General features: G+C 40.5%; 1 protein-coding gene across 1 annotated transcript in view; it reads right to left on the reverse strand.

The window, feature by feature from the left end:
* LOC140212589 (E3 ubiquitin-protein ligase RNF144B-like) overlaps positions 1–12,120 on the reverse strand; it is a 62,614-nt gene that overhangs the window by 14,661 nt on the left and 35,833 nt on the right. Inside the window, exons 4-5 of the mRNA XM_072283567.1 lie at positions 11,799–11,859; positions 6,799–7,009 (exon numbers count right to left, since the gene is read on the reverse strand). Of these exons, the coding sequence (XP_072139668.1) occupies positions 6,799–7,009; positions 11,799–11,859 (272 nt within the window). The remainder of the gene's footprint in view (positions 1–6,798; positions 7,010–11,798; positions 11,860–12,120) is intronic.

Here is a 12,120-nt window from a genome sequence, read left to right on the forward strand (position 1 = left end):
GTACTTGCTTTAGAAGTTACCTAAGGTTACCCATAGCCCTCTATTTTTCCAAGCTCCATGTACCTATCCAGGGGCCTCTTCAAAGACCCTATCATATAAGAGGCAGTATCGAGCCAAGTTGGAAGCCCAGGCTAACCAGAGGGATGCCAGTAGACTATGGCAGGGTCTAAATGAGATCACTGGACGCAAAGAAAAGGCTGGGAATATCAGTAACTGTGGTGCTTCTCTTCCAGACGAACTTAATGTATTCTACGCAAGATTCAAACAGAAGAGGAGCATCCTGCTCCCTCCAGATGAACCGGACCTGGTGGCATCGAGATTCATCGTCACCGAGGAGGACGTCAGAAGGGCCTTCCTGAAGATAAATCCAAGGAAGGCGACGGGCCCAGATGCTGTCCCAGGACAGGTTCTCCGGGCCTGTGCAAGCTAGCTAGCTGGAGTGTTTGCTGACATCTTCAACTGCTCCTTGCTTCAGTCTAAGATCCCCTCGTACTTTAAGAAGGCAACGTTAATCCCAGTGCCGAAGAAGAGCAAGGTGGCATGCCTGAATGTCTATCAACCTGTGGCTCTGACTTCAATTGCTATGAAGTGCTTCGAGAGATTGGTTATGGCACACATCAACCACAGCCTACCGGTCAACCTCGGCGCTTTGCAATTCGCCTACCAGAGCAACAGGTCAACGGCAGATGCCATCTCTCTGGCCCTACATTCCTCTTAGGACACCTGGAGAGTAAAGTCGCATACGTAAGGCTCCTTTTCATTGACTACAGCTCTGCCTTTAATACCATCATTCCAAATAAACTGATCCCTAAGCTCCGGAACCTGGGCTTAGCACTCAGATCTGCAGCTGGATCTTCAACTTCCTCACAGACAGGACCCAGGCTGTTAAAATAGGGGACAAGCTCTCCTCTACAATCACTCTGAACATCGATGCCTCACAAGGCTGTGTACTCAGCCCCCTGCTGTACTCACTGTACACCCCTGATTGTGTAGCCAAGTTTCCATCAAACTCAATATAAGTTTGCTGATGACACAACAATTGTAGGCTGTATCTCGGGTAATGATGAGTTTGAGTACAGAGAGGAAATTAAGAACCTGGTGGCATGGTGCGAAGACAATAATCTATCCCTCAATGTCAGCAAGACGAAGGAATTGGTTGTTGACTTCAGAAGGAGTAGCGGACCGCACGACCCTACTTACATCGGTGGTGCGCAAGTGAAACAGGTCAAAAGCTTTGTTCCTCGGGGTCAATATCACAAATGACCTGACTTGGTCCAACCAAGCAGAATTCACTGCCAAGAAGGCCCACCAGCGCCTTTACTTCCTGAGAAATCTAAAGGAATTTGGCCTGTCCCCTAAAACCCTCACTAATTTTTATAGATGCACCGTAGAACGCATTTTTCTAGGGTGCATCACAACCTGGCATGGAAGTTGTCCTGTCCAAGACTGAAAGAAGCTGCAGAAGATTGTGAACACGGCGCAGCACATCACACAAACCAATCTTCCGTCTGTGGACTCACTTTACACCGCACGCTGTCGGAGCAGTGCTGCCAGGATAATTAAGGACACGACCCACCCAGCCAACACACTTTTCGTCTCTCCGGGAGAAGGCTCAGGAGCTTGAAGACTCGTACGGCCAGATTTGGGAACAGCTTCTTTCCAACTGTGATAAGACTGCTGAACGGATCCTGACCCGGATCTGGGCCATACCTTCCAAATATCCGGACCTGCCTCTCGGATTTTTTGCACTACCTTACTTCCCATTTTTCTATTTTCTATTTATGATTTATGATTTAAATTTTTAATATTTACTGATTTTAACTATTTTTAATATTTAATATTTGTAATCCAGGGAGTGTGAAAATGCAGAATCAAATATCGCTGTGATGATTGCACGTTCTAATACCAATTGTTTGGCGACAATAAAGTGTAAGTATCCACCCCACCAGCAGCCTATTCCACGCACTCACCACTCTCTGCATTAAAAAAAAACTTACTCCCGACATCCGCTCTGTACCTACTTCCAAGCACCTCAAAACTGTGCCCTCTCTAATATTCAAGGTAATTGTTAATATCTTCAAATTTTTCATAGTTCCTAACTTGAAGTAGTGAAATAGTTTCATTTTCACTCCCAGCCATTTCTGGTATCTCCAACCGGAATGCTCGGAACAGCATTGAGCAAAACAGTTCCAGATTATCTTGCTGCTTATTTCTTGTCAACTATCAGTTACAAAAAATATGCTGCGTTTTTTTAAAAAGACAAACACACATGACTGATGGTATTTAATAAGTGTTCACTTGAAGATGGTGTAGTGTCTAATGGCATGCAAGTGCATGTGAATGACACTAGTTAGAAACTGTTCAGCAATAGGCTCCTGTCCCAGTTAAGTGGCATAGGGTCCCAAATAAACAAAGGGAATGCTGGCCATTCTCTCAATTAGGTTGTGTTCTTAGTTGTCCCAAAAAAATAGCTGCCCCAATTAACCAACGGCTCAATTAACTGGAATCCACAGTATTAACAATACATGGTTACAAGTTGTAACCTTTAAACAAGTTGAAACGAACAGAAAGCTGTACTTCATAAGATTATGCAAACACGTAGCAATATTATTATAGAAAATATTGGAATCATTCAACAAATAAGAGGAAGGACCCCAGAACTGAAATTTTAACCATTTCTCTTTCCACAGATGTCGTTCAGCCTGCTGAGTGTTGCTAGCATTTTGTTATGTTTCAAATTGCTTACATCTGAGGCTTTTCTTTAAAGTTGTAACATTAATAGCATAAATCAGCCACATTTATTTAACTAAATGGTTGAAGGACTCAGGAGTCCAGATGACTTAATTCTAGTTTAAACTCGTACATTTGGATAATGCCACATCTTTCTTTCTACTTGTAATTGAGTAATAATAAGATATAAAGCTATTGGATTATGTAGGAAAGCCAAGGGAAATTATAATGTCTATTATTTAAGAATTTTTTTAAAAAATTATTTCCATTGAGAGGAGGATTGAGCCAGATTAGAATATGCTAATTGGCTGCATTGATAGTATAAATAGACCATCAATTTTGAAATCAACATGTATTCTTGGTCATTTGCAGGAAGTCTAGGAAATCAATAATGTTATAAAGGTAAAATGTAAAGCCAAAAGAAAACAAGGAATAGAAAAAGAGACAAAAGACTGCAGATGCTGGAAATCTGGAGCAACACCAAAGGAGTGGGAGGACCTCAGGTCAGGCAGCATCTGTGAAGATAAATAAAGGTCTACATTTCAGGTCTAGACTCTTCAGACCTAGAAATGGGGGAGATGGCCAGTAATAAAAGGTGAGGGGAAGGAGTGCAGCAAGAGAAGGCAGTGATATCTGGATCAAGATGAGGGTGGTGATAATTAAGTAAGGGAGGGAAGAGAGGCTGAAGTTGAAAGTTAAGGTACTCAGGATTATAGATGCCACAATATGACAGATACAACACCACAAGGAAAGCAGTAAAGGGTAGGTGATACAAGTCTTGAGCCAAACTCAGCCAATATTGCAACATCGTTCATTAGATTATCTGAATTTCCATCCACTCCTTAAGCAGTCCCCCTCAGATCAAAGATGAGTGACTTTAATTATAGAGGGGGACTGCGAAGTCCAGAGCCAGACTCTAGCTTTTCTACAGATAGGATGGAAGGGAGCCAACTGGCCAGGTGGACGGGTACTGTGTGAGGTGGTTCTTCCACTATTTTACACAGGGCTTGGTCTGGAGGTACTTAATACCAGCTTATATGCTACTTCTTTACTTTGAGAAGCCATAGGCCAAGGATTCCCAGGAGTCGGTGAAGTTGTTGCATTTATTCAAAGTGATTTTAAAGAAATAATTAATACTGGAAGCTTTGCTTGTCAACCTGGTAACCTCCTTCCATGGCCGAGCTCTGAATAGAATGTCTGTCTATTCCGTGTCAAGCATGTGGATGAGATGGCCTGAACAAAAAGGCAAACTAAGTATAACTGGGCTCTCAAAACCGGAACATTGGCCTGAAGGAGGATACTGGCATTGGATCACTTCACCTTCAGGTGGATTTGCAGCACTTCGCTAAGACACAGTTAGTGGGATCTTTTGAATACCTGGAGGTTCTTTCTGTGGTTGGTCCAGGTCTCAGAAGCACAGAGAAGAATGGGATCACAGCTGCACAGTACATCAAGAGTTGTGTCCCGGATCCAAAATCCTAATCCTCAAATACCCATTTCCTAAAAGGATGCATTGGCACACTGGCACATCATTCTACCTTCAATGAGAAGAGGCTCCCAGGAGGAGGTACACACATTACATGCCCTCACTATGAACCTTAATGTTGGGGGCAGCAAGATGAGCAGAGTGTTATAGAGGACCTTTGTCCAGTGGAAGTTGAGTGCAAGGCTTATCACCTCGAAAAGAGAAAATGCATGAAATACTCAGAACTGACAAAGGATCTTGGACTTGAAACGCTAGTTGTTTCTCTTTCCACACGTTGCCTGACCTGCTCTGTGTTTGTTTTTTTTCCACCCAGACTTCTGGATCTATCGTACAAAGTCTTCTCTCCTGTTTTGTCATCCAAGCATTTTATAAGCAGCTGTTTCAGCAGGGATACTGCCTGTTTCCAAGACCTTAGTTTTGAAGTGGGTTAAAGCCATTTTCAAAGTCGGAGTCAAAAGTAAATTTAATATCAAAGAGCGTACACGTCACCAAATATTACCCTGAGATTCGCTGTCTTGTGGGCATTTTACACATCCCATCAGTCAAGAGTGTATAGGCTGTAGAATGGAGTGACTCTGTCACACCTAGGACAGAATCATGGTTAAGTTGGACTTTAGAGTACGTCTTGCTGCATTCTCTACAACTTTTATCTGTTTTTAGGTCACCAGTTTGGACCTCTGCCTGCAGGTGCTTGTTTTCCCCATAAGGAAATTCAAAGCTTCCAATCCAGGATGCCTTATATTTGTGGTTAGCTGGCTCTTTGACTCATGTTCTGTCTAGTTAAACCAGTCTTGATTCTTCCCGTTAAAGAACCCAGGAGTCTCCTAACAGGTCCCAGCTATAATGGACTTCGAGACAACTGCAAACAATGGACTCTCTGAGGCTCCTGTAGGCATGGAGTTGCCAAAGAATTTCCGAGAACTGCCTTTGTGTGGTTCTTGAGTGTGTCACCATTATTGTTTTAGTACTGTGAGGTCAACATTGATGAAGTTGCTTTGGGGTAGTATTGATGGGAATAACAGAATAGTTGAGGCAACGGTCAGTCTAGCAGATACTGATGCCAGTCATGACATGAGCAATACAATCATTTTTGCCGTCCCTCGCTTGCTTTAATGGTGAATTATTTATTTAAAGATAGAGTGAGGAACAGGCTCTTCCGGCCCACCAAGCCTCACCATGCAGCAACCCACCGATTTACCCCCAGCCTAATCACAGGATGATTTACAATGACAAATTAACCTACTAACCAGCAAGCCTTTGGACTGTGGGAGGAAACCAGAGTACCCAGTTCTACAGCCCAGGTGAATGCTTGGATAGGGGGTGCTGATGGCTACTGCTTTGTGCTCATCTTGCTGATGAACCAGTGTCTTTAATGTCAAGAGGTTAGAATAATATGTGATTGTAAAACATCAAAGCCCAAAAGCATTCACTGGTTCTATAAGGAGAGTTGCTGAAACACTGAACCAGTTCATTTCTTGAAGAAGCTTGCTCTGTGAAAATAGGATTCCCCTCTTCCAGTTTGCCCACCCACCCCCTCGCCCAAATGTGTACCCACCATGTATTTGAGCTGACCAACTCCTGCTCTTCATGTCCCAGTGTGAAACTAGTGATAAATATTGATAAATATTAAAAGGTCTCTTAGAAGAATGCAGGAGGGATCTCTTTGAAACCGACTGAATATTGAAAGAACTAGATAGGGTGGATGTGAAGAGGATGTTTCCTATGTTTGTTATATGAAGAGCATTTGAAGGCTCTAGCCCTGTAATCACTAGAATTCAGAATGAGGGGTGACCTCACTGAAACCTTTCGAATGGTGAAAGGCCTTGATAGAGTGGACATGGAGGGGATGTTTCCTATGATGGGAGAGTCTAAAACCAGAAGACAGCCTCAGAATACAGGGGCATCCTTTTAGAACGGAGAGGAGGAGGAATTTCTTTAGCCAGAGGGTGGTGCATCTCTGGAATATTTGCCACAGACAGCTGTGGAGGGCAAGTCTTTATGTATAACTAAGGCATAGGTTGATAGTTTCTTAATTAGTCAGGGCATGAAGGGATATGGGGAGAAGGTAGGAGACAGGGGCCGAGAGAAAATTAGATCAGCCATAATGAAATGGCGAAGCAGACACGATGGGTCATACAGCCTAATTCTGCTCCCACATCTGACAGTATTATGGTCTAAAAAGGTCAAAGGTACGTCCAAATATGTGATGTCATGAACTGATTAGGCAGGGAATACATTATTTTTCCAATTTATATTTAATTCCTTACATGAGAAGCACTTTGGTTTGTTTTTTTAGATATACAAATATACACACTTTTCCTGATCAAGCTACATCTCAACTCTACTGAGAAAAGTTACACAAATGCATTGTGGCTATTTAGGTTTACCTGCTGTAAAAATATGCCAGGAAAGACCTGAGGCAAGATATATGAAATTATTGGAAGTGCCCCTATTACAAATCACACTGATTTTCTCATGACACCTCTGGGTGAGTCGCAGATATGGCATCATTAACGATGAGTTCACAAATCTCTCTGCAGTCCAATAACAAGGTTACTATTTTGAGGTTTTGTAATCCTTACCCGTCATCAGATCCTTTTGAAAGCATGAAAGGTGGGCTCTTTTGACAACCTTGCCCTGGATGCCAACTGGCTTTGCAGATGGAGCAGAACTCTGTGCAACAGGAGGGGCACTGAACCGGCACTGCCTGGTGAGAGTCACCTGCATCAATGTGGCATACCGCCTGACATTGAACCCTGGGGCACCTTGTCCTGGAGGGATCCAGATGGATTTCTAAAAATAAAGTCATAAAATTGATTGCTTTCATAACTGAGAGCAAAGTATTTTCAGTCTTTCCATCTAAAGCATTTCATCACAAGAACTATTTTGTGCAATGTCAGTTTTTTTTCCCCCCATAAACTAATTAAAGATTTCTTATGAATAGCTACTATTTTGGAAATGGTGCCATTTCAAGTTTAATTTGTAAGCATTGGAGATTTAATTTTAGTGTAGTAATTCACGAATGTCTGATTTTTGAGTACTGTTAGTCGTGAATTTTATTCACAGGAACTTTCCTAGCCTTTTGTTCTAGGAATCTGGATGCAAAGAAGAAAAAATAGAGCTGAGAAGTGCTCCAATAAATGGTTCCACTAAAATTTCAGAAGTTTCAAGATGTTCTGCTGCAGGATTACACTATATCTTTTTATTTTTTTAAATGCCAAATTCTTTGCTCACCTCTGCATTATCCTTTAGAAAACCTCTGAAATGCTTCAGACTGTTTCATGGCCAACCCAATTGGAATGTTGGGCCAATACTAAATCCTAAAGGTCAAGAAAAGTTGAAAAAGCAGCACTTTCCCTGAAGATCCCTTCTGAGATTATCTAAATGGTTAACTATTCAATATTTATAAAAAACAACCATGGTTTATTTTAAGTCAAATATCCTTGTAGATGCAGAGGTCTCATTCAAGGAATTTACAGAACACAGGTGGGCTCTTTGGCCCAAATGGTCCATAATGTCTCTACACAAGCCTCACTCCTCCCTACTTCAGCTAATCCTTTAAGCAATAACATATGCATTAGACTTCCTCCTCAGATCCATTTAACTCAATTGCCTCAAGCAAGCAAGGGGGTATCAAATTTCCTCCTCAATCTGCTTACTGAGAAAAGTGGGTAATCACAGCTTTAAAGATTAATACTTGCCACACTATTTTCCAAGCAGGAGATCAGTTATTGTGTTCAGTTCATTGCAGGGCTTGTCTTTCCCTATTGATCTAATGTACCTTCCCATTTTTGTAATCTTCCCTTCATCTTTATGGTGCTACCCAAGGATTAATTTGCAGTTTCATTGCTGGTGTGGATAAAAGAAAGACTACCATCTGGGTACACGATGAATCCTCACATCATGCTCAGAGTAGTACAGGGTAGTAGACTTAACCACATGACACAACAAACCATTTCAGTGTCCAAGTGAAATAGTAGAGTCAATGGAGAAATGACAGGAACTTCTAATCAGACCCAATATATAAACCATTAATGGGCCATTCTTGGAGAATTACTGCTCTCTATGTAGAGAAATTTCAACAAAGTGAAGCCCAATGAACACATCTAAAGTGAGTTGGGTAAACGTACCAGTGTACAGCAAAAATATGACCTTGAGATGTTTATTGTCTCCAAAATTCATTCAATTGAAAACTACATATTATTTCTGCTACCAACTGTGATGAAATTCCATGCAACTGTAGGACAAAATTTAACTGATGCAGACACTCTGGAATTGAGATGGAGAGAATAGTAGGACACCAACACATTTTCTCTTCATTCATTTTCCACAGCTGAAAGCCAAATTTTGACACGGTTATATTGTAACACCTACCTGTAGGCTGTACCCAGCTTACACAAGGATACTGTTTGACAGAACTATCTATGAGACAGAAACATCTTTTTTTCTGTTTATAGAACTACATTTACTATAATTCTTTAATTTTATTGGATAATCACCCCGACACTAACCATAACTAAACTAATGGAAATATATGTTGCTTAAAGTTTTTAACAAATTTTGTTATTACTAGCCTGAAAAATACATGCGTAAATTTGCCTAAAGTTGGATTTCAGCAAATCATGTTATCTGTAACTCAGGGAACTCCTGTAACATTGTGTTATAAAGGTGCATTACATCCTTGTAATACCCTTGGTATTAAAAGGTAGTGAATGTAAATGCCATCTGAAGAATGTCCAATTCTTTGATATAGACATGGAATGAGGATAAACATATTGAGATCATTTAAGTACGTTTTAGACAAGTGATTGAGGAAAAGAGCATGAATAGGAAAAGGCAAGAGAGACACAGGAGTGGGTCTACCGAGGAAAAACAATGGCATAGACTGACGAATCAACCACCTTTCTTCCCTTACAAGTTCTAGAAATTTCTGTGTTTTGTCTGGTTATTTCAACTCTGAAAAGTTTTAAATTCCAACAGTGTCCAAATCCAAGAGGTTAATGAAGATACTTTTCAAAGCAACTGCACATCATCATTTTCACTGGCTTTGTTGGATTATTTTCAGAATGTTGGTTTTTTTAGAATATATTTCCCCAACCTTAACAGGACCACCCAGCATTATCACTTTCTGTAGAATCAATTATGTTTTAAAAGATAGTAATACAAGTATATGGAAATACAAGTTTTAATGATAATGGTGAGGTGCTTTACTGATGTGCTGCAGCTCATTTATAACAAAAAGTGGAGTTAAAAGTGGTTGCCATATTACTGTCTCAGAGGTGCGGTATATATCCACAAAATATGTTAGGGAAAATACGACAGGAATAGGATATGACAGAAAGTGTACATGTTCACTAGACCCAACAAATATTTTGAGGGGGTTGCTTCCATTGTTCTTTTGACAATTGCAAGTTCCATGGCAATATCTGTATACCATAATCCCCAAATTGAAGAATTATTGATTCAATTGGGAACATTGCAGCATTTGAATGAAACCAACTTGAATTAGATTCAAATAAAATTAAGAATGTTTAACTCACTGAAAGGAGAGAGTGGGGCTTGGTCATTAAAGAAATATAGTCAGAGAAACAGTCCCTTCTGCCCACAAATCCATACTGACTATCAGGCACCCATTCACTATAATCCTATATTAATCCTCGTCAACAACCTCCGCCCCCGCATTCTATTAAGAGACTCTGCCCATAAACCAAGAAAATTGGAAGATTTACATGGCATTTACTGGTGGACTTGAAACAAAAAATCACAAATAAGGGAGATTATTTTCTATGAGTGGAACAAAATACAATTCTACCCAAACAAAAGTAGAAAGTTTCAGCATTTCCCATTCCCAACATGGACAGGATTATATCTCCTCCCTTACTGATCCCTCTATCAATCCCCTGTTTAGGCTGTATCCTCTCTAGGGCTAGTGAGGGTGCTGCCCTCTCACCAGTTGGTTCAAATGCAGACAAACTCCTTAATTAATCCATTAAGAATATAGATTAGAAAAAAAAGTTTCACGAGTTCCAGTGCCTTATTCCAATGGTTATTGGTCATATGAATGTGGCCAGTTATATAAACAAACACATTCATGGCCCTTGAATCTGCTCCATCATTCAATGAGATTTGTAAACTGACCGCAATATCAACTTCCATTTGCACCTCCCTCCAATAACCATTTACTCTGTTGTATTTAACATGCATATCATAGAGCTATTTCATTATGGGGTTATCATAACTATGCACAATCCAACATGCAAAAGTTCTTATGCCTACTTCCAGAAGGCCTGATAGGTAGTGGTCCGGAGCAGAAACTCTGGGTGATTTCTTCCACACCCACCCCCTATAACTCAAGAGCATTGGATCAGAGTCTGCAAGCTGCCTTCCTCATCAAGTTCAATATGAAAATGTTGCTCATCTCCCCAATTCTCTTCCTCAACCAACTTGGCTCTGCAGGGAAGACGACTGATTGCTGTATACACCTAAGTATTTAGCATATGAAAGGAAATTCCTCCCCTTACACAGTTAAAGTATGTGGATTGACTTCAATGCATGTGGTTTAACTTTTTCCAAGAACAAATGGGGTAACTATCTAGTTAGGGATAGTAATGGATTTCATGGCAAGTACATGGAGCTTAGAAAAGCAGAGGGCTATGGGTAACCCTAGGTAATTTCTAAAGTACAGCATTGTGGGCCAAAGGGCCTGAATTGTGCTGTAGTTTTTCTGTTTCTAACTATTAACCAAGAAATCATCCTTGTATATCACGAGGTCATGATCTGAAACTCACTGAAAGGCAAACATAAAGGTCACAGCTCAATGTTTTTCCATCCGTTAATCTTATGGAAGCATAACAAACCTGTGGCATTCTAAGATGAGCACTTTGCTAATCATATCCCAAGAACATTTCCAAGGCAGAAGAAAAGCTGAATATCAAAAGCCAACAGGCAAAGCAAAAAAAATCATCGTTATGTTGATGGGTAAACAGGCCACCGTTTCACCTCATTATCATTAGGGGACCAGAACTATGACCTGTTGTCAGCAGCAGATTAAACATCTCAGGCAGTCTGCAATTTGATAGGCTGCACAAGGCTGTAAAAGTTTAAGCTAGTGGGGTTTTAACCCCCAAAAGGATCAATTACACACAAAACTAAGCAGTGAGATGGATGCACCATTTTATTCACAGTACTACAATGGAAACTGAATGAGAATAAATTACAATTGGCTCCAAAATCACTTAGTGCACACCTTTCCACACAGCTGAGTCTGAAAAGGCACCACTTACATAACACACGTCACAATATCAGTTTACAATTGAGACAAGAAGCTGATAAAGCGCGTGCAGAAAAGAACTCCAAAATAGCCAGAAATAAAGAAAATTTGGGCAAAAGGGAGGCACAGCACAAACAAGCCAACTTTGATTAGCAGCCTCAGCTGATTAAGATGTTAGATTTGAAAAATAAATTTATGAAATAGAGCCCCAGCTGACCCAATGATTAGGCAAAAATTGATAAGAGTCCAAAGAGGTAAAACCCCCAAGTGAGAAGCCGAGAGAGCATTTTTGCAAATTAAAAAATTGCACACCTCGTTCAAATTTCAATTGCTGGTACAGCTGAAGCAGATCAGCTGGAACCAAACAAGCAATCTGAAACAAATAAAACAAAACAAGTTAAACAAGACCTGAAAGGAGCTCACTTTTAAAAAAAAAAGTTATGAAATACATTTACAAATAGGGCCATCTCTGTCCAGAGAAAATAAACAATTATTTTGCAATTCAATCAATAAATGTAAGTCACTTATCTTAATTGCCCATGATGTCACCGCATCTTGCCACGGAAAAGCAGAACCATGCTAGCTGGGACTGATGGATTTTAGTTGAGGGATTTTTTTTTTTTGGGTGGGTATG

The sequence above is a fragment of the Mobula birostris genome, chromosome 19 (genome assembly GCF_030028105.1).
Source record: "Mobula birostris isolate sMobBir1 chromosome 19, sMobBir1.hap1, whole genome shotgun sequence".
Classification (NCBI taxonomy): Eukaryota; Metazoa; Chordata; class Chondrichthyes; order Myliobatiformes; family Myliobatidae; genus Mobula; species Mobula birostris.